The sequence below is a fragment of the Anarrhichthys ocellatus genome, unplaced genomic scaffold (assembly GCF_004355925.1).
Source record: "Anarrhichthys ocellatus isolate YVR2014 unplaced genomic scaffold, GSC_Weel_1.0 scaffold28, whole genome shotgun sequence".
Classification (NCBI taxonomy): Eukaryota; Metazoa; Chordata; class Actinopteri; order Perciformes; family Anarhichadidae; genus Anarrhichthys; species Anarrhichthys ocellatus.
The window spans coordinates 5053164-5073457 of NW_022280058.1; the positions used below are offsets into that span (position 1 = coordinate 5053164).

The window sequence follows — 20294 nt, forward strand, 5'->3', positions numbered from 1 at the left end:
ACTGTGGTTATAATTGTCTTTATTATGTTGTATAGTATGAACAACATAACAGAGTTACAACACATTCAATTAATATGACAGAAATGATTAATATAATGAAAGTAGTAAGCAGAATAATGATGGAAAAATTACGACTACTAATAAAAACATGACATTACGAATAGTAATATTCGATCTGTATTCATAAATAAAGCTTATTTAAAAAAAAGAAAAGAAAACGAGGAGGGTGACATTACTCTTGGCTGACCTCTGCTGATATAAAACATGCAGTGGAACCAGCATGTGATGTTTGGTCATGTCGGCTATATTTGAAGAAACTGATGTATTTTTATATTAATTGATTTAGAAAAATAATGTGCTGTAAAAAAAATAGAAATAAAAGAATAATTAAACATGCAGTGGGCTACAAAACTGGTGCAAATATATCAATGACTTCTGCAACATCAATACGTAAGTGATATATGTTTGCTGCAAGTCGAGTTTTCTACCTACATTTACATTACAATGTACCCAATGTGTAAGGTATCCATAACATTAGCAGTAAATTGCCCTGCGCAGATGATCAGGTATGCTGTCACCTGGAACACTCCTGGTTGGTCAACAGGAAGTCAAACTCGTGCTTCCGCATTGACAAACTCCCACGTGTTTCACGAGCGGTTTGTTGCTGTTTAGCCAGCTAGCTGAAAGCTAACTGATTCTGTTATTTTTGTCATCCTTTATATTTGAGTAAGATGAGTCCTCTGTGTGACTGCTGCGGCGAGCACGTTAATAAACTGAATCAGCAGATTTCCGTGATGAGAAAGGAAATCAAGAACTTGAGGTAGAGGCTCCATTTACCTTTGTAACAGCTGTAACTAACTATATATATGTCTCTCTTTAGACATGGTGTTAATACACTTTTTTGCTGTCATATTCTTTAGACGTGTTATTGATATACACCGCTACTTTATCTTTAAAAATCAAGTTTTATTGCATTTCCTTGTGTTTCCTTGTTCACATGCCATTCATTACATTGTATTTGTTTTTCTTTTGACATGGTATTTACTTTTATCTGATTCTTTTTTGACAGGCAGATGTTGGACAGTGCGGTTCGAGGTCATCACAAACACATGATATCCATTCAGTCTGCTGTGTCAAAGATTGGACTCTGTGAACCTGATAAAGACCAGACACCACCACCGTCTGCACCAGCAGCATCCCCACAGGCTGCACTAGAGCAAGGTGAATACCATTAGTACAACTGCAAAGTCAGCCACAATAATAATGTAAATAAAGAGAAATACAAGTTGTTTTTTCAGAATTTCCTCAGAAAAAACATCTACACTATGTCCGACTTTATTATCGCATATACTTTATACTACTTCATCTCATCATATCAGATAAGAAACATTAAAACTTGCTTCATCCCAAAGGATTTTTTGTTTTTATCATAAAATAAATATATGTGTATAAATGTTTTGTCATTATCTATTAGTCTGTCTGGTATTATTGGGATTAATTGATTAGTACACCATGACTGATTATCTCGGTTAGCGACATCATGAATTAACTTTTTTTGTCAGTCCAAAATCTGAAAATATTAAATTTGTAGTGATAAAATTGCAGGAAATCTTATTGATTTAATGTCAGTTATTTGATTTCACGGTTTCAGCACTAAAATAAAATTGGAATTGAAATAGTGCAGCAGTTGTAGTCCGTAGCAGAAAAGAGCGCAAATAGAAAATATCAATAAAGGTGCAAGTATAAAAAATATCAATAAAGAGATAATATATATATTGCCTAAGGCTGCTTCTTGGTAAGTTGCACAAAGACAATGAATGAGATGTAGATGTGTAGTTCAGTAATACTAAATGTAGAGAACAAACCCACACATACAATAAATAAATGGTTACTGGCTAATATGTTGTACATAAGCAGTAAAACAAATTGTAAGGATAGATGCGTCTGTGTTACACATTTATAAAAATGTTATAAATTTAAACAATGTTGTTATCTCTGTAACGATACAGGAAACATCCAGACAGTCCCGATTGGTTACATCACTTCCTGTTTCTCTGTGAAGAATGGGACACCCAGACAGCCCACCATTTGTGGCCCCTCAAGGGCCGAACTGCGCATCCAGCAGAGTGTCTTCAATAACCCTGAGCATGCTCTGGTGGGTCTGGAGCAATACTCCCATGTCTGGTAGGTCTCATGCAGTTGGTGTACTGTGTATTTATACTGTATATCTTTCAAAGTCCAGTCTGTTGAAGCGCTGCAAGTTTGGAGTGCGGATTTTTGAGGTGAGCCTAGACACTTTTTTTAATTTGGACCATCAGGAGTTACATATGCAGTTGGTATTAAAAGTCTATATAAAGGCATTCCATTTCATGGTTTGATTGCATCAAAGCACACTTGTTAAAATGCATTTTTAATGGAGCCATTTGAGTCTAATGCTGCTGACTTTTCCTTGCTTGAATGAGTTGTCCTTTCACCTGTTTAATAAGAGCATATGAAGCCATATCAGACTGGTGTTAACGCTGCATAAATAAACTTAGTTGGCACTATTGGTGATATTTAGTAGCTTTTTTATTCCTCTGACAGAAGCAGTATAAGTTTTTGGTTGTCTACCTATTTATTGCTTGAGATTTATTTTCCCATTTTGTATAATGTTCTTCTGCCAATTTCAACAAAACCGCCTCTGCACACATACCGACTTTGTGTATCCATTGTTTATTTCATATGTGTGTTTTTCCCATTTGGTCTTTTCAGGATCATCTTTCTCTTTCACAAAAATGGGCACTTGAGTTACAAAGCCAAAGTGAAGCCTCCTCGACTCAACGGTCAGAGAGTTGGTGTGTACTCGACACGCAGTCCCCACCGACCAAATGCCTTGGGCCTAACTCTAGCTAGACTTGATAAAATAGTAGGTGAGTGTGATTAACAAAAATGTGTCTTCAATTGTTGATTGTGTGCAAAATGCGTGTTTGTGTCTTTGTGAGGACCTATGTACATATTTGGCAGAGTGTCAAATCTTAATGCTAGACTACACTAATGTATAGATTATATTTTTTCCTGCGTGCACTTTATTTAAATATACTACAAGTCTAAATGTTCAGCTGTCAAATTGAACCTGCTGCTGTCCCATCTTTATTTTGTAGGGGATACAATACATCTTTCAAACATTGACATGATTGCTGGAACCCCAGTGCTGGACATCAAACCCTACATCTCAGAGTACGACAACCCCGACTCCAGGATGAGCTCAGATGAGACAACAGATATATTAAACCTCCAAAAAGACTGTGATGATCAGTCAGGCCTAAAAATGGAAAGAAGTGATGATGATGATGATGACGTTTGTAGTTTCCTCTCAACAGACAAATCTGAAGCTGATATTTTAGTCACAGATTCCTCTCAGTCAGTCAGTGCTCAGTTTTCGCTTCACAAAGATCTAAACGACGTGCTGGAGGAGGTCGAGGCCTATGTGACCCAAAGGGACCTTTGCCAGCTGAGTTGTGCAAGAGAGGATGAAGTTTCAGACTCTCCCAAAACCAAACCACCAGATGCCACTGTGGACCACCCTTGCTATGGAGAGGAGGCCTACAGTACCATTGCTGGCTGGATCAGAGAGCCTCCTGTTAGCAGTTTGGAGGTGCGCTTCACTCCTCAGGCTGAGAGGGAGTTAGCAGACTTCCTTCCCACACACCTGTCAGGTAAACCGAACTTCCAGGTAATAGGGTGAGGTTGTGTTTTTCTCCACAAGAGGGTGCTGTTGTGAAAGAGTTGAATATGAAAACAGTCATTCAGAATCTGCTTTATTGGCCAAGTTTGTGTTCACACACGAGGAATGTTGACCCTTTAGGTTTCTCACAATGACCTTACCGACAACAATTTACAGGAAGATAGAAATAGACATACAACTGAAATCAAGGACGACAAAGCTGAACAAAACCATCAACAATAACAGAACTAGTATGTTTATACAAGGAGGTGAAAAAATGGGTGTGAAACGCATGGTTCTGCACGGTATATGCATGTATACATGTCTATTTACAGTATATACAGCTTGAAGGATTAATATTCAAAAATAATGGATGCATGATGATTTGTGTGATAAAAGAGTGCTGCCATTGGAAAAAACCCCACCAACCCACATGTCACACAGGGCCCTCTGAAAGTGACAGACCCAGGTTCAAGTTCCTTCGCAGTCCAGAGGAAGCTGCTGCCGCTATCAGAGGGGTGCTGTCAGCAGACCCACGGTCAGTCTACAGGAGGACACGCTGCCGAGACAGACTCTTCTTCTTCACCCTGGACACGGCTGACATCACCTGCTGGTTTGGACAAGGCTTCGCTGAGGTACTGCAGGTCCGACCTGTGGAGCAACACATTGCTTCAATGTGAGAACCCCTTTCAGGGAAGCTTCACAGCTGGAAAGACTCCGTTTTCATGTTTGTTGAGGAACAAAAACAGAGCCTGTCAAATGGGCCTCATCTCAACATTTCCAGGTACTTTCTATACTGACAAATGTTTAGACCTTCTAAAATCAGACACATGAAAGCCAAGGTACATTCAATTTAATATAAGTAGATCAAATAAAAGATTTTTGAAACGTATGTTTTTCTTTTTTTTGTTGTACTCGTTTATGTTTCTGACAAGAAGCCCCAATGGTGATGAAATGGTTGTACGTGTTCAGTACAAGTGATCTAGAAATACGAGTGATTGTGCAAATGTATTAAATTATCAAATGTAGTAAATTATTGAGTTCTTCTCATGAACTATTAAAAGGTTTGCCCACTTCTCTCATCCATCTTCATGATATTTTGTGCACGTTTACCTTTGGTCAAGACTTGTTCTGCACTGGTGTAAAAGTTTATTTGATGTACAATTTTTATTTTCATGTGTTTTTCATATCTGGCCTTCTACCCAACATAATGATCAAGAATAAGTGGATAATTAACCAGTGGTTAATACTGGTATAACTGCCTAGAGACCAACAGTGACAGTAAATCCCTTTCCAGTTATGGCTTAGAGTGGTGTGTTTTTGAGTCAGAGAGAGGAAGAGAGTGGTGGTGAAAGGACAAAGGAAATATTTATGATTAATCTGTTAGATGCATGGATTTACATCTTCAAAAAAAAATATTGAAATTACTAAGAAAATAATTTACATAACTTTTATGAGGTTTGGCTGAATTAAGGGTAACAATGACAACAATATTGTGACTCATCTTTGACAAATATTTAGTAACCTTTATGTAACGGAGAGGGAAGGGTTTTGAATGTTAAACCCGGGACTTCATAAATAATTAAACTAAATGTGTTTAAATTCATTAACAGGTAAAGTAAACAAGTGTTGGCAGTTTAGCAGGTTAAATGTTAGCCAGTATTTTGACAGTGACTAATAAGAGTTATTTCTATGTTCATGCATACAATTGTAAAGAAAAACTTTACCTGTATACCTAAAAGGCAGGGAAGTTATAGATTTTAGGGCTTTAGGAAAAGTCACCATAGAGTAATTACAATAACTTCCTGTTGGGGGCAGCAGTGTGTTGTATGACGCGTTACGTCCGCCCACTGCGTCACACAACAGCAGAAGAAGACAAATGGACCAATAGCAGCGCTGACATTTGTGTTTTGAATGAAACGCGGTTGATGACTGCTCGACGGTAAGGGTTTGTTTACCCTATTCGCGTAGCTTTTACAACGTTTGTTAAAGTTGATTGGTAATCGTTGGAAGGTAATGTGTATAACTTGGGTTCACAGATCATAGTCCATCATTTGTTTAGTTTAAAATGTCCCTTAGCTGCCGATGTTAGCTGTTCGCAAACTAACGTAACTTACGTTAGCTAACGCCTTCGGTAACGCTTTTCTAAACTAGAGGTTTGCTAGCCCTACGCCCTTGCTGAAATTACTCTTAGCAATACATTGTTTGATATTTTAGTGCTATGTTACATCCAAGCTAGGTTTGTTTAGTAGTTAGCTAACGTTTATGAATGAGCGAAAACGACTAAATTTACTTCTGGCCAACTCCATGTGACTCTATATCGTTACGTAGCGTAATATCGTTGTCTTAGCTAACGGTGGTTAACGTGATTTCTCTGTAGAAACGGACTTAACGTTAGTGTCCCCCAAGCAGTTTAATTAAAATTCCAAGCACGTTTTAATAGAAACGTTGTTTTCGTCCTTTACAGTTGTAAAACGTTTCCCAGCACTCCAGAGTGATGTCCTCCAGGAAGTCAAGTTTCAGTGGGGAAGGCTTGGTAAGACTTTTGTGCACAATTTGTTGTTAAATTATCACTGAACAAGCTAATAGTACTTTGACTTCTGTTAATGTTAGCCTCCAAACAGATGTGGAGAGCGTACCCCTCTGAGAAGTGTGCAGAATGAAATGCTGCATCTGTCAACTCCATCATCGAGGTTCAAATCCAAATCACTGCTCAGTGCTGATGTTGTGAAACCGACAAAGGTGAGGTTATACTTACATTTTGAAATACTCCTATTATTTTTAATGTTTTTGTGACTTTTTCTTACCTTTCATTCATTCTAATCAACAGAGCGATGTTCCTCTCTGTGACCCTGAGGCCCACTTACAATCTCCTCCATCCACCAAAGTGAATCAAATCAATGCTTCCACTATTGATACAACTACCGAGACAGCCGGTGGACTTGGAGATGTAACGTTTAAGTCCTTCATCTGTCCCGGTGGGGAGGTTGAGGTTGCAGGCTTCTTGGTGTGTGCAGAAGAGAGTATTGTTTTGCCCAAGGATCAGGCTGTGAAAAACATGCATGAAACGGAAGACACAGTCATCTCTGACAGTTTAATAGTTCAGTCCTGCAGTGACCACACTGAACACCCCTATTACAATCCTGAGATGAAAGATGCCTCCTTGGTTGACTGTCTCTGTGAAGGTTCAAACACTGCACTGGCCTCTGGAGACTTGGATGATAGACGAGTCACACAAGATCTCAGAGCTTTTCCAAATGACTACTGTGGAAAGAAAGACATAACTTGGAAATCCTTTGTTTGCGATGGCGGTGAGGTGGAAGTTTCTGATGTCACCAGACTACAAGATGAGACCATTCCTCTGCCCAAGGCACAGCTGGTTGAACCTTTACGAGACAACAGTGTAAATTTAACAAATTTCTCTGACTGTGGCCAGCTAAGTCAAGCGGAACATGCAGATCATCCCTACTGTAGCAGTGAAAATGCTGTTTGTGCCATCACCACTTTCTCTGAGACTACAAATGGCTCTGAAAAGCCTGCTGATGGACTGAGTGAGGTGACCTTCAAATCATTTAACTGCGCTGGAGGTGTGATTGAAATTTCCGATGGCACCAAACTTGCAGATGAGACTGTTCCTCTACCAGCCAATCAAACTGCGACCTGCGCTGAGTCGCACAACTATGGTATTGATCCAAGCATGTTGGCTAGTGACCAAGACTGGCAAAACTGTAGTGATCATTTTGATCACCATTACTGTAAAATTGAAAATGACCCATTGAGGGAACCATTACCATTCAGCCTTGATGTTGTGGAGGAGGTCAAACAGATAAGCTTGGTGGCACCTGATAGCCAGACTGGCAGACAAGAGGGCATCACGTTCAGCTCTTTCAGCAGTGCCAGAAGTGATGCTGATATATCTGATGGCTTGTCTCAGAAGACGTCACCTCTGCCTGACAAACAGGTCGTGATCTGCCAGCCCCTCGATGACAACAGTGTACCTACTTCTGTTACGCGGCAACACATTCAAGATGACTATGAACAACCTAAGAGCCATGTGGAAAACAAAGCAGTTGTGGTAGATGCTGACCCACCAGCTATCTGTACATCTTCACCGACTAACACATCTTTGAAGGCATTGGATGATAAATCTGTTAACTGTCAAATGCAAGAAATGTCCAAAAAGGACTCCATGCATCCTAAGGACGGTGCATTGCTTTCAATGCTTCATAGAACAGAGTCTTCTGACTGCTGCCATCTTCTGACTTCGGCAGAGACTCCGACACCTGTCGAAGTGCATGTGGAACATGTATCTCAAGTGCAAATCAGCAATGGACCCCATGAATCCAGTGAGGCAAAAGACAGCGCTCTGGGTTCATCTGGAGATGGACCTGTTCTTTGCAACTCTGCAGAAAAAACTCAGACAAAAAACCTCCCTGATGTTTTGAAAGTGCTGTCAGAGTTTCCCTCAGTAACATCAGCTTTTCAGTTTGGGATCCTCAGTCCTGTTGTTCGTAGAGCCTCTCTCGCTGCATTAAAGGTGTTTAGGGGTCCTGCTTTGGACAATTTTGCTCTGGAGGGGGAAAAGAGCGTGTTTGCTCCTTTTAACGACGACCCCGCTGGCTTATGGGCAGAGCACATGGAGAGCCCCATGCCACGACCTCGGTTTAACTCTACAGCAATAGGTTGGAAGCCTCAGTCAGACCCAGTCACTGAGCCAGTTGGGGATGTGGTGGCAAAGCCTTGTGCGGTGCCTCAGCCTGAAGTGGAGAAGCCGGCTGTGGACATACCTTTGATTCCAGATGGACCCCTACAGCAGCAGCTTCGGCAGATGGCAGAGTTTCTTTTCTTGGCATCGGGAAATATGGTTCCTGCTGCCGTCATGGTCCCATCGGCAAAAGCCACTTCTGCAGAATCCCACAGTGTCTGTGTGGGCACCACTCCTGTTAAATGGTTGGACCGCAGCGTCAATACATCCGGCCAATTTGAGAGAAAGAGGAATATCTCTGTGGTGGATTCCTGCACGCTAACAGACCCTCTCCTGTGGAAGTAAGTCTAGACTCTGGACTAGTTAGGTTTCCAATGTTTTTTTGAATATGACATGGTTATTTCAGATTTCTGTGTGTTTTTGTGTCTCACGGTTTCCTTCTGTTGGTGTGCTCTCAGCCTACCTCCAGGCAGCCTAGAGTGTCTCCCCAGACCAGAGCTGGAGCGGAGGTTAAGGTCTAGCATGATCCTGGTGGAGGCTCTTGTGCAGCAATTGGCTGCATCCAGGGCCAATGAAAGTCCTTCTGCAGGCCCTGCACCTTCAGACCTCAGGGAGAAACTAGTGCAGACAGACCACTCTGAACTCAGTCAGGTAAGGACACATTCAGACATCTTTTAAGCGGCTGACAGTGAACATGTGAAGCATTTAGAGTTTGCTCTTTGCAGTTATATTCTTTTGCTATGAAGATATGTTAGATGTCATTTAGTTTACGCACAATCTTTTTTTTTTTTTATCATTGATTATACATTTCGTATTTTACATAGACCACCATGTACAGACACCTATATTTGGAGGCTCTGAGCAGGATTGGTGAGTTGGAGTTGGATGGAAGTTCTCTACAGAACCTCATCCAGCGTATGCGGGACATGCAGGTCACCATGGTGAGGCATAACACACGTGTTATTCATCTATGTTGCAAAATTGTTCTACATAAAAGGCTCTGGTAGATGCTTTTTAATGATTTACATTATTGTGAAAAGAATGCATTGACATTTCTGATTTTGCCTTTTAATAATACTGAATTATTTCCCAACAGACTTCTTTGAGTGATGACACGGATGCTGCTCTCTCTGACATGAGGCGATTAGGAGACGTTGTCAGAGGGGACCATCAAAGCCTCGTTGCACATGTATGTAAACGTGTTTCGCATGCTTCTGTGTAATTATCCGGTGGGAACAAATGAGTTGATGTGTATTGTCTTTTTTGTTGTTGTTTAGTACAGTCAGATGAAGTCTGTATTGGAGAAAACAAAGGACACCCAGACAGCATTGATGCAGAAGGGAAAAGATGCTTTTCACCAAAGAGATGACATGAGGATGCAGATGGAGGACGCCTTCACAGCCAAGGAGGCGGTAAGCACAGGGAGACATCTCTTTAATGAATTAATGTGACTTAAGTAGTTCAATGTATGTTTTGTCTCTCGCTCTATGATTATGCCAATCCTTGTTCAAGTGGCTCCGCTGTAGGCTGAGGATTTTTTTAGTTTTTAGCTTTGATAAAGCCAGTTATTTAAAAAACCACGGCCATACTTTGTCATGCTTTTGTTGCGAAAAGATGAGTTACAATAACGTTGAGTTAGGGGCAAAGTGAGGCCTTTAACCCATTTTTTTCTCCTTTGAAAGTCAAATACAGACAACAAAAAATATACATTCATAGTATAACAAATAAATAACGCCATGAAGAGCCATTTGAGACGTGATTAACAGCTGAAAGATGCTACATCTAAGAGTGCATTAAAAGATCTGACTGCTGCTGCAACAAAAGACCTTCTAAGTCGTTCAGTAGAACACTGAGGCATCAGTAGTTGCTCACTGAATGAGCTTCTAAGTCCGTCAAAAACATTGTGAGTGTGACTTGCTTTTTTTTAATCGTACTATATTTAGTCTTTTGGCACATGGGACTACTGCTTCTTTTTTATAAATAATTATATTTAGGAAAAAAGTAGTCTCATATCCCCAAAGACTAAGTATAGCATGGTCAAAAAATGGCTTTATCTCAGAAACTACAACGTGCACGATCAAGTATTCATCTATGAACTCGTAACAATTTGATTATTAAAGATATGCAAACATATGCAGTGTATATTAATTTTTTAATTAAAGACATTTTAATAAACACAATGTTAATGTTTTTCTTACTTGCCCAAAGGATGTCGTTACCAGATTTCAAATCTTCAGAACAAATGTGGCAAAAGACCTAAATACATGTACTGAAGATATTATGGAGAATATTCAAAATACTTTTTGAATTTCATTTATTAAATCTTTATTGTAAGCAATATGCTGTTTGATTTGAAGTGTGTGTGTCTGCTTGTCTGTTTCCAGGCCTTCAGTGCGATGGAACAGCTGAGGACACACTGTGCCACCGAAATCTCTGCGCTAGAGAGGATTGTGGGGTCTCAACAAGAACTGTCAGCTGCGCTACACCAGACCTACCCAGAACAGGTACACATAACAAAAACAAACCGCTGCATTAATCTATTCAGCAAAACGTTCATCAGAAAGTGTTTCATTTGTATTTCTCTCATTACTAACACAGGTCGCATTAAACCGGGCCCACACTGAGATGCTGAACTCTGCTTCTGATGTTTTGTCCACAACCATGGATGAACAATCTGCTTTGATGAAAGAAGTATGTTTAATACACACACACACACACACACACGGTATGTAGCAATACCTAAAAGTGAGCAGGAATGGACAGAAATCTGACAAAGTAATAATAACAGCAGTGTTTTGTTTTAAACCATTTAGTTTGAATTGTAGTTTGATCTCTGTGACATTTACTCACAATTTAATAACGACACCACAGTATCTTCATATCATTTTGCTCTCTTATGCGGTGTTTGAATGGTGGCAGCACGTCCTTTGTCTTAAATGCATTAATGCTTATGTGTGCTCTTGTCACAGCTCTGCAGAGTCCGAGCCCTTCTCCAGAAAACGTCTCCCATGCTTCTGAAGCTGAACGAGAAGGCAGCTGCTGCTCTGAGAGAGAGGGACGAACATCTTGCTGCAAGAGACCAAGCTGTTGAAGAGCGAGAGCAGGTCCAGTGACTATAATGTCTTTAAGTTCATGTGGACACTTCCTGTCTGGCAATTCTACTTGTCTCAAAGGCACTTTATCTTATATGTATTTTGTGCAAATCATTAAGATGATTTAAAAAAAAAAAAAAAAAAAAATGTAAATTAACTTGTACTCCACAGATTGAAGAGGAATTTCAACAAGCTAATATGAATCTCCAAACTGCCACGGAAGAGATTCGTGATTTAAATCTGCAGGTGACGATCCTGACCTCAGGTAAAAACTCGCTTTGGTTACTTCATTTCTTCTCTTTTTGCAAACTGTTTTCAGCAACGTTTTCTTCTTTATCAGCCTATAGAGTTGCTTACATGTCTTTTCTTTTCGTTGAATTTCAGAAATGGGTGTTCTTCGTCAGAAGCTGATGGAAAGAGAGGAAGAGCAGGGTCTGCTGGAGAGGAAGGCGACGGAGCTGTCTGCCACAGTTTCCTCAACTTTGGCCTCCTACACCTTCCTGGAGAAGGCCCTTGCTGCTGAGACTACAAAGTATGACCCTCCAACAACTCAAATGTGTTGATGACATGCTCTGGAATATAAAAGAAAACGCACACTGAATGCTAAAAACAAAAAACTCAATGAAATGCAACATGGGGCCTGAAAATGTTGTTGTTTCAGGTTGCAGCAGTCATGGAAGGACATCCAGCTAGCCAAGGACAGAGCAAATGAGTAAGTGGCGACAATAAATATTTCTACTCATCAGAGATGACATAATGACTTTCAGGTTGTAATGGCTAAATGGTTTAATATGAAATGTTGAGCAAAGACAAACATGATTGAGGAAAAGTTTATACCAGTTAAAACCAACAGTAAAAACCGTGTCACAGACTGCTTCTTAACTTCCATAGGCCCATTCAGTAAAATGATGTATTGGCACTTCTTTCTGTTTTCATAAACTCTGTTTCGTATGTAGCGAACCTTCTGCTGCTAAAACGTCGTCCTCACAGTTGTCCATATGCAGTATATAAAGAGACAAGTACTGTATTTTAAATGAAGATGGAAGGAATGGGTAACATTGTTCTCTGAGAGCAAACCTTGCTCACTGCCACACATCTACAAGTGTCACCTAAAACACTGCAGCTGATGCCCCCCTGCCTGTGTGCTGTCTGTGCTTGTTTGCAGGCTGGAGATGTCACTGGGTCAGTCGGAGCAGCGTGCGTCTGAGTTCAGTCAGGCTCTGGCTCAAAGCGAGGAGCAGCTCGATCAGCTGCGGGTCCTCTCACAGTCCCAGGAGATGCAGATCCAGCAGCTCCAGGAAGTTTGCACACAGCTCAGTGGTGTGCGCGAGATGAACGAGGTTAGCTTTGGGATTTATATTCTTTACACTCACATGGTTGGAATGTTTCTGTGATTCAAAGCATTACATAATTTATTTAAGTTTATATACCCGGTCTGCTTGTAGTCTTGCTCTTACTCCTTATACACTTGTGCCATGAGCCAACATGAAGCTGACTTCCAAGTAAGATGCTGTCGTCGTAGTATGTGACTTCATTTGTTTGATTTTCTGGTGTGTGTGTGTGTGTGTGTGTGTGTGTGTGTGTGTGTGTGTGTGTGTCAGTTCTTACAGATGGAGAATGAGTTTGCGAGGGAGCAGATGGCGGAGAGTGAGCGTATGCTGAGGGCCAACCTGCAGGGCCTCAGAGAGAGGAACATCCAGTGTGAGGACCTAAAAGGAGAACGTAGCCAACTTCAGTAAGTTCAAGTTAACGACACCCACGTAACGATCATAGAAGAAGAATAGGGAGGAATGTGGATTAGATTAAGCAGGTTGCATTTGTTGGGTTGACAACGCCACTGCTTTCGGTTCAGAACAAAAACCTTTGTATTTGCTTTTGCCTTCTAAGTTATTTGTGCCTTAATGTAGGTATCAGCCAATATGTTAAACTTGAACAAATCTGGTGCTAATCTTACAACAAACTCAACTTGTCTCACATTTTGTCTGTGTGCTAAATGATAACTTGTCTGTCTGCGTATGTGTGACGTAGGTTTGAGAATAGGAGTTTGCAGGAGGAGTTGGAAACTACGAGGTCCAGAGCCGATGCCACGCAGCTGGAGCTTGGACAGAAACTGTCTCAGGCGGTCACTGAAATTACTTTGTTGCATCACACACTGCGAGGACTGACCAATGAACTACATACAGCTCTCAATGACCAGGTAACTCATAAGAACTGCCTGATTTCACCACCTTTTGTCTCACTTTCATACCTGTCAAGGCTTATATGCAAGGCTATAACTGTACTTCTAGTTGACTGCTGCACTAGTTGTGTTCAAGTTCATTTAAGAGAGAGACTCTTCAGTTCTCTTTACCTTTGGTGTCAAACTTCACAGTTTACAAAATTAAGAAAAATACTGAAAAGAGTTGCAGGTAAGTGGTACGTTTTTTTCATACAGGCTTGTGTGTTTTCAGAAACCAGAACCACAGAAGGAGTCTCAACTACTCCCCAATGTGGAACGTCGTTACCCCTCCAGCTCCTTTGTCGACAGCATCATGGTTGCATTAACTGCTGAGAAGGAGGAAGACGTCACAACAGACGCACCTCCTGGATCAGGTGCCGTAGCTCACCCCGCATGTGACTTGAAGCGAAGCTGATACCCTAAAAAAGGCTGGCTCGGATCTTTAGAATGAAAGAATGAAACTTCATTTTATTTGCTTATAAAGCAGACAGTTATTTAGCTTCTGTTTGTTTTTAAACCGTGATCACAATTAGCAACTTTCTGACCGACACATTGATGCCGGTTAAACCGATGCTGGTGGTCAGTCTGAATGGTTCAAGGTGCATCATCCAACCGTGCTCCATGATCCTCCTCCCAACCTCGGTCAAACTCCGGTTGCAGAATTGTACTGCTTTGGTGAACATCTGTTTCTTTTGGGCACGAGAGTTAATATGGTGCAATGCAGTTGTATTCTTTAGCAGCTGCAAACAAGTGTCTCTGAACAGTGACACTCAGATTCCACTGTGACAGCTGTTTGATTTGAATGGCTCAAACATGGGTTGAATGTGTGTTCTACAGACCCATCCCCTTTTATTAAAGAGGGTAAAAATATCATCATGTGAAGCAGGGTTAAGTTAAGTAATTTTGAAACTGTTATTGATTTGCAGAGATGGCATCTTAGTTACAGGGACAATAACTGAAGGAAATTCAAAATTGTGCATCTACATCTAATTAAACATCTGGAATACTGTTCAAATGGGGCCTAAATGTCAACTTATGGCAATCACAAATCTAAGTTGTAGTTCGCTGTCCCCTCAGACTCGCCCGGGCCACAGTGTGGAGCTTTGTTCAGTGAGACGAGCGCCTTCACACGAGCAGCCGTCACCCCGAAAAATAATTTGAACCCGGTGGAGTTTGAGCCCGAGGACGAGCAGAGCAGCGTGGCCGAGCTGTTCGCTGACCTGGGCAGCACTGTCTCGGAGCTCGTCGGCACCCTGAAGCTGCTGCAACAGCGTAAAGATGCCCAGCTGGAGGAGCGGCACAACACCATGTAAGTGCTGTGAAATGTGTGGTGATGAAATAAGGACGGCCTTTTTCTCATACTGGAATCTATTTGTTGTCCTTCTGTTCCAACATGATCTAATGCATTGTTCCAGCTCTGGCCTGCAGGTGGAGCAGCAGGCTGCAAACAGCAGACACGATGCCGAGGTGTTTGAGCTGAAGCGTCAACTCAGTGGTCTGAACCGCCTGTTAGAGAGAGGAAATCAGGCGCTGCAGCAGAAAGCTCAGGTAACAACTACTGTACATGGTGTTGACTTCATCTATGATGCCTAACAAAATGCAAAATGGGTTTGAAAAGAGCGCCGACTAATGGGAATTATCTTGTCGAGCTGAAGGACCACTGATATGCGTCTTTAAAAATGTTTGTCTTTACATAGGATGAGAAAACTGTGACAAAGCTGATGGCGGAAATACAAGAGACCCAGGAATATCTAAATAAACACAAGATTGACAGCAACGTAAGGCACAAAATCCATATCTATGATTTAACAAACAATCCCAATACAGTTGGCCAAATGTGACACTTTTTATTTGTTCATCTTTTACAGGAATTGCGGAAGGAGGTGGTTGAGCTTCGTCGGTCTGTCCATCAGTCGAAGGTGGAGTCTCAATTTCTGCGTGAGGAGTTGAGAAAAGCTGGTACCCAATCAGCTAACCCAGCACATTTCATGGAAGAGAAGATCCAGTCATTGAGAGAGGTATGTTCCAGTCACTTATAGTGTGAAAGTATAGCTAAAAAATATATATATATATATATATATATATATATATATTTTATTTTATTTTATTTTTTGTTAATAATTAAGCGATTATATGTTTGTTGTTTTATCTTTAGGTAGAAAAACTGAAGTTGAGTCTTCAAGAGCTGGAGCAGGCCAGAGTTAAACTCCTTGAAAGAGCAAAAAGACATGTAAGTATCAGCTTGAGCTACTGTAGTAGCTACTGATATTGCTCACTACATACCGGCATCTTTGTTTAACTTCTTGGTCTAAATTAAGAGTATCTTCATATGTTATAAAAGAGCTGAAGAAGTGTCATAGATATGAGGATGTAATCCAGTGTGTTCATGATGTTGTAATGTCTCTCACAGCAAATCATCCACCAGACCAACCAGCAGAAAAGTGAGAATGAGCTTCAGATGTTAAACAAACTCCTCAATAAAGTCAGAGAGGTGAGAGACGCTTTATATGTTGCTTCTGTGCCGCCTTCTGTTCAAGACTATACTGTGTACTGTCCTATAAATGCTGAATTTCTGTGTGAATATTTGAGGTACTGATGGTTTTCATTTCCTCCACACAGACTCTGCTGTCTTTGCCGGTGGTGGTGAAGAATTGTGAAAAACTCCAACAGCTTGTTGAATACATCGGCTGACATGTTTTTGTTATTGTCACCCGTGTTCATTGTATTTATGTCCGTATTGTTTTACCTTGTCCTCGCTATGAGTGTTTCTATTTTTAGTATGATTTAAATAAAAGAAAATGATCTTATGGATTGTCTTTGCTCCTTATATTTCCGATGGACACACTTGCATTAATGGAATAAAAAAAAAAAAAAAAGGGTGAACAATGTTTGTCTACGTTGTGTCCGCAAACATTTAAAACTTAAAAGCGCACACAAGACACATGACACAAGTTTTTTTTTTTTTTTGTTTTTTTTTACCTGTGTCAGGTGTTAAACTTGTGTGTTCTTCACCTGGTTTTGTATTTTGTTTTAATTTACTGCATTTGCAGTTGATGAGTTTAATATCTTGGCCCAGTATTTAATTCCATCAGATGATTGGTTTAACGTAGTACTGATACCGGGATCACTCACCCTTCAGATTATCGTGTTTGGTTCTTGCTTCCGATGAGCAATATGCAAAATACAGAACTTCATTCAGAAGATTTGTCGTGACCGCCTGCTGTCTTCGATAATTAAATATATATTTAATTTGCAAAGAAAACCACTGCACTAACACTGTTTAAATATATATATATATATATATATATATGTGTGTGTTTAATTTCCCCCCCACCCCAAAAAAGTTCAGCAATGACCAGTAACCTTTGGCACGGGTGCCTTCATAGTGTTTGAGTTTATCTTCAAATGTGGATGGATAGGTCGATATCTTAATTAAATTTTCTATTGCTATTTTTTATTATGCCATAGACTATACCTGAGTTTGTTTAAATCGCTATACTCTTTGTTTGAGATATTGCTTGTATACTTTTATAGTATCAGATAATGGCACTGTGTGACTATCAACCTAATTCTTTCGAGGCTACCATTTAGACCATCACTCAGGCTGGTGTTTATCAAACACATCTGCATTGCTTATCAGCCTTGTTGCTTTTATGTTAATAATTATATCATTGTCCTTCTGAAATTATAATTTGACACTTGCTGATTACTGCCATCCTCATTTAATCCACATAGATTTTGAGATTCAGTGGCACAAAACTAGGACCCTTTCAACTATGGGAACCCCCCCACACACATCTATCAACAAGGCTTCTTTTCTGATAGGAAAATCAAGTGTCTTCACAATAATGAAGCGTTTCCTTACGAGTCTCGTCTTGTCAGATATGTAGACTTTGTGTAAGGGAGGTCTCGCTTGTTGAGATAAAGGATTCCCACTACTTCACTTTATAGGCTGAAATATCGAGTTACAAGTCAATTCATTTTCTTGATTAGTGGATCTGTGTGGTAGATTAACTGTCCGTCTGTCTAAGTGCTGTGTTGGTGTCTCGACATGATAATTGAGGCCGGTCACGGTGACTGATAATACTGTGGCTCCAGACAACACTTCAAACCAGCTGAGCTGAAACGGTGAAGAAAACAAACGTGAGCACAAAAGAAAAAGATGTGTGAGGGCATTTTTTTTTCTGTTCCTGGAGACAAATGTCTTGATTTGTTCGTCCTTTAAAATGTATTTTATTTTTTTAAACTATTGCAAATATAACTGATATAGATTAAATATGTGGCAAACCACATTTTCCCCAATTCTGGTGTAATATTTTGGCACACATGCTTAAATTGTAACAGCAATAATACATCAATATTTTAAATATTTTATTCTTGAAGAACCAAAGTGCTATATAATTCAGTTTATTTCCAAAAAGGCAACCTAATATGCATTACATTACATGCAAATGTGCTAAAGCTGACGTTCTTCATACAAGCCACTTATTGCAAATGACCATGAAGCATAATAATTTATACTAATAATTCAAAGTCTATCATTTAAACTCACTAGTGTTGCAGATATTAAACTTGCACATTTAATTCATGACACAAAAAGAAGCTTGCAGCCACACAAGATATTAGACGATCGTTACACTCTCATGCTGCGAGGAGGCCTTGACATTAAAATCCAAATTCATAGTGTGCATATCAAAGTAAATTACCATCAACGATATAGAAAATGGGCTGTAGTGTGTGTTAATGTGGTGAATCACAGTTGTGTCAGGAGAGGGTTTTTTTAATCAGTCTTTTCAGTTTTGTCCTTATCAAATGTCATGTACAAAGAAAAACAATCACATTTGCGTACAGAAATGTCTGGCTCACTGGGTGCCGTCTCAAGTCTCTGATGTTCTGTTAACAAGGTAGTGAGATGCTCGGATCTAGATTCTCAGTAGCTCAGATAGCAGACACAAACCTGTCCATATTCCCTGGGTACGTTGGGTGTCTCAGATAGCCCCCAGTGTTGGCGATAGGACCTGCAGCACTGTTATACTGGGAGAAAGAGCCCAAATGCACTGGGGAGACCCTGCCGTAATGGTCCACGGCCTCCACAGACCCGTGGGCTGAGGAATGGAGGCGTCCCGTCGCTGCATACCCCTGGGTGTGGTGGCCCTGTCCATACGAGCCCTGGTGTGTATGGTGGTGTGGGTGGCCGTGTGGCCCGGGGTAGGTGAACCCGGGATGTGTAGAGGAGCGTGAAGATACGGACCCTCCACATGGTTGGCTCTGGAAAGCTGGGGCTCCCAGGCTGCAGGGACTGGATCCGTTTGGGATCCCCTCGGGACTGAAGCTCTGTCCGGGCTGCTGCATCACCTCCGGCCCTTGACATCCCAGCATGCTGGCTGGACTCTGGTGTCCTATGAGGTTATTGATGCTGAACATGCGGGTCTGACCAGGTCCAAACCCGGGAGGAGAGGAAGAGGGGTAATATGCAGAGGTCAGCTGCTGCCCGTAGGCCGGACTGACTGTCATGTTGTTGTAGACTGAGTTGGTATATGCGGATGATCTGGCAATCTGGACTGGAGAGAAAACTGGTGTCTCATGGACATATGCGGTGTAAGTGCTCAAGTCACAGCGCTTAAACCTCTTCCTGCGCCTCAGGAAGCTGCCGCTCTCAAACATGTCCTCTGCGTTCGGGTCCAAGGCCCAGTAGTTGCCCTTCCCTGGTCGACCCGGCTCTCTGGGGATCTTGATAAAGCAATCATTGAGAGTCAAATTATGACGGATGGAGTTCTGCCATTTTTTTGAATTCTCTCTGTAGAAGGGGAAGCGCTCTGTGATGAACTTGTAGATTCCCCCCAAAGTCAACTTGTGGTCCGGGGAGTTGGCGATGGCCATGGAAATGAGTGCGATGTAGCTGTAAGGGGGTTTCCCTCGCTGGAGAGGTCTCTTCCTTCTCCGACCTCTGGGCTGCTCCTCTGACTGCAGTGGAGGGTTGGAGGCCAACAAGGTGTTGTCTGCTTGAGAGTCTTTCTCCACTTTGACCACCGGCATTGTCATGTCCCTTAAAAGACAGAGTATAAAGTGAACTGCAAATGCTGCACTGTATTAGTACTTCCACAGTTCAGATGAAGTTCCCTCTGTTTAAATCCTGCACGGTGGAAATCAAATCAAGAGATCAGCCCAGCACACAATCCCGGTAGAAAGATCACAATTGTAGATAACAACTCAATGTCTTTAAGTCCAAAATACAGCAGTTCTTCAAATGCAGTGAAAGTAATTAGCTTTTTAAAAGAGAACCGAAGTGCTGTGCTCATTTAGCTTATTCCCAGTTTGTTGTCAGGTGAAGTTGAAGAGTTAAGGTTTGAGAGCACCTTGCATGATGTTTAAGGTGTGTGTGAGAATGAGTCATTTAGCGTTGGAGTGTATTATCTCTACGGAGCAGCTGACGGGCCACACCCCCCATAGGCATCACATGCTCTTGAGATACCTGAGCTCTGTAAGGGTCTATTGTTCACATTCGACAACGTCTGCATACTTTGTGGTGTAAATTTATATTTTTAAAGGATTTTTATGTATTTTAATGGAATAAAT

At 41.0% G+C, this 20294-nt stretch overlaps 3 protein-coding genes across 5 annotated transcripts; 2 read left to right on the forward strand and 1 right to left on the reverse strand.

Moving 5' to 3' along the window:
* The first annotated feature begins 631 nt into the window (after window positions 1-631).
* On the forward strand, window positions 632-5117 carry trmo (tRNA methyltransferase O). Of its 2 annotated transcripts, none has more exons than XM_031863321.1 (6): window positions 632-820; window positions 1070-1221; window positions 2010-2184; window positions 2752-2909; window positions 3141-3712; window positions 4148-5117. In XM_031863321.1, exons 1-6 carry the CDS (start codon window positions 732-734, stop codon window positions 4535-4537), a joined length of 1536 nt encoding a protein of 511 aa, XP_031719181.1. In that variant the 5' UTR covers window positions 632-731; the 3' UTR covers window positions 4538-5117. The 2 variants fall into 2 exon arrangements, with proteins under 2 accessions (XP_031719181.1, XP_031719182.1); XM_031863322.1 differs by having other exon boundaries at window positions 3141-3695; window positions 4148-4479.
* Window positions 5118-5594: 477 nt separating this feature from the next.
* On the forward strand, window positions 5595-16525 carry spag5 (sperm associated antigen 5). 2 transcript variants are annotated; one of them, XM_031863327.1, is made up of 25 exons: window positions 5595-5645; window positions 6171-6239; window positions 6317-6445; window positions 6534-8749; window positions 8867-9059; window positions 9233-9349; window positions 9505-9597; window positions 9686-9820; window positions 10793-10912; window positions 11007-11099; window positions 11378-11512; window positions 11672-11765; window positions 11885-12032; window positions 12162-12212; window positions 12666-12840; window positions 13102-13235; window positions 13529-13697; window positions 13951-14092; window positions 14796-15027; window positions 15134-15266; window positions 15416-15496; window positions 15587-15736; window positions 15874-15948; window positions 16129-16209; window positions 16338-16525. In XM_031863327.1, the coding sequence occupies exons 2-25, from the start codon at window positions 6201-6203 to the stop codon at window positions 16407-16409; spliced, it is 5007 nt and encodes a 1668-aa protein (XP_031719187.1). In that variant the 5' UTR covers window positions 5595-5645; window positions 6171-6200; the 3' UTR covers window positions 16410-16525. The 2 variants fall into 2 exon arrangements, with proteins under 2 accessions (XP_031719187.1, XP_031719188.1); XM_031863328.1 differs by lacking the exon at window positions 5595-5645 and adding an exon at window positions 5664-5716.
* A 1551-nt stretch (window positions 16526-18076) lies between these two features.
* Window positions 18077-20016, reverse strand: foxe1 (forkhead box E1). The gene has a single exon (XM_031863366.1). It carries the CDS (start codon window positions 19758-19760, stop codon window positions 18657-18659), a length of 1104 nt encoding a protein of 367 aa, XP_031719226.1. The 5' UTR covers window positions 19761-20016; the 3' UTR covers window positions 18077-18656.
* Between the last annotated feature and the right edge of the window lie 278 nt (window positions 20017-20294).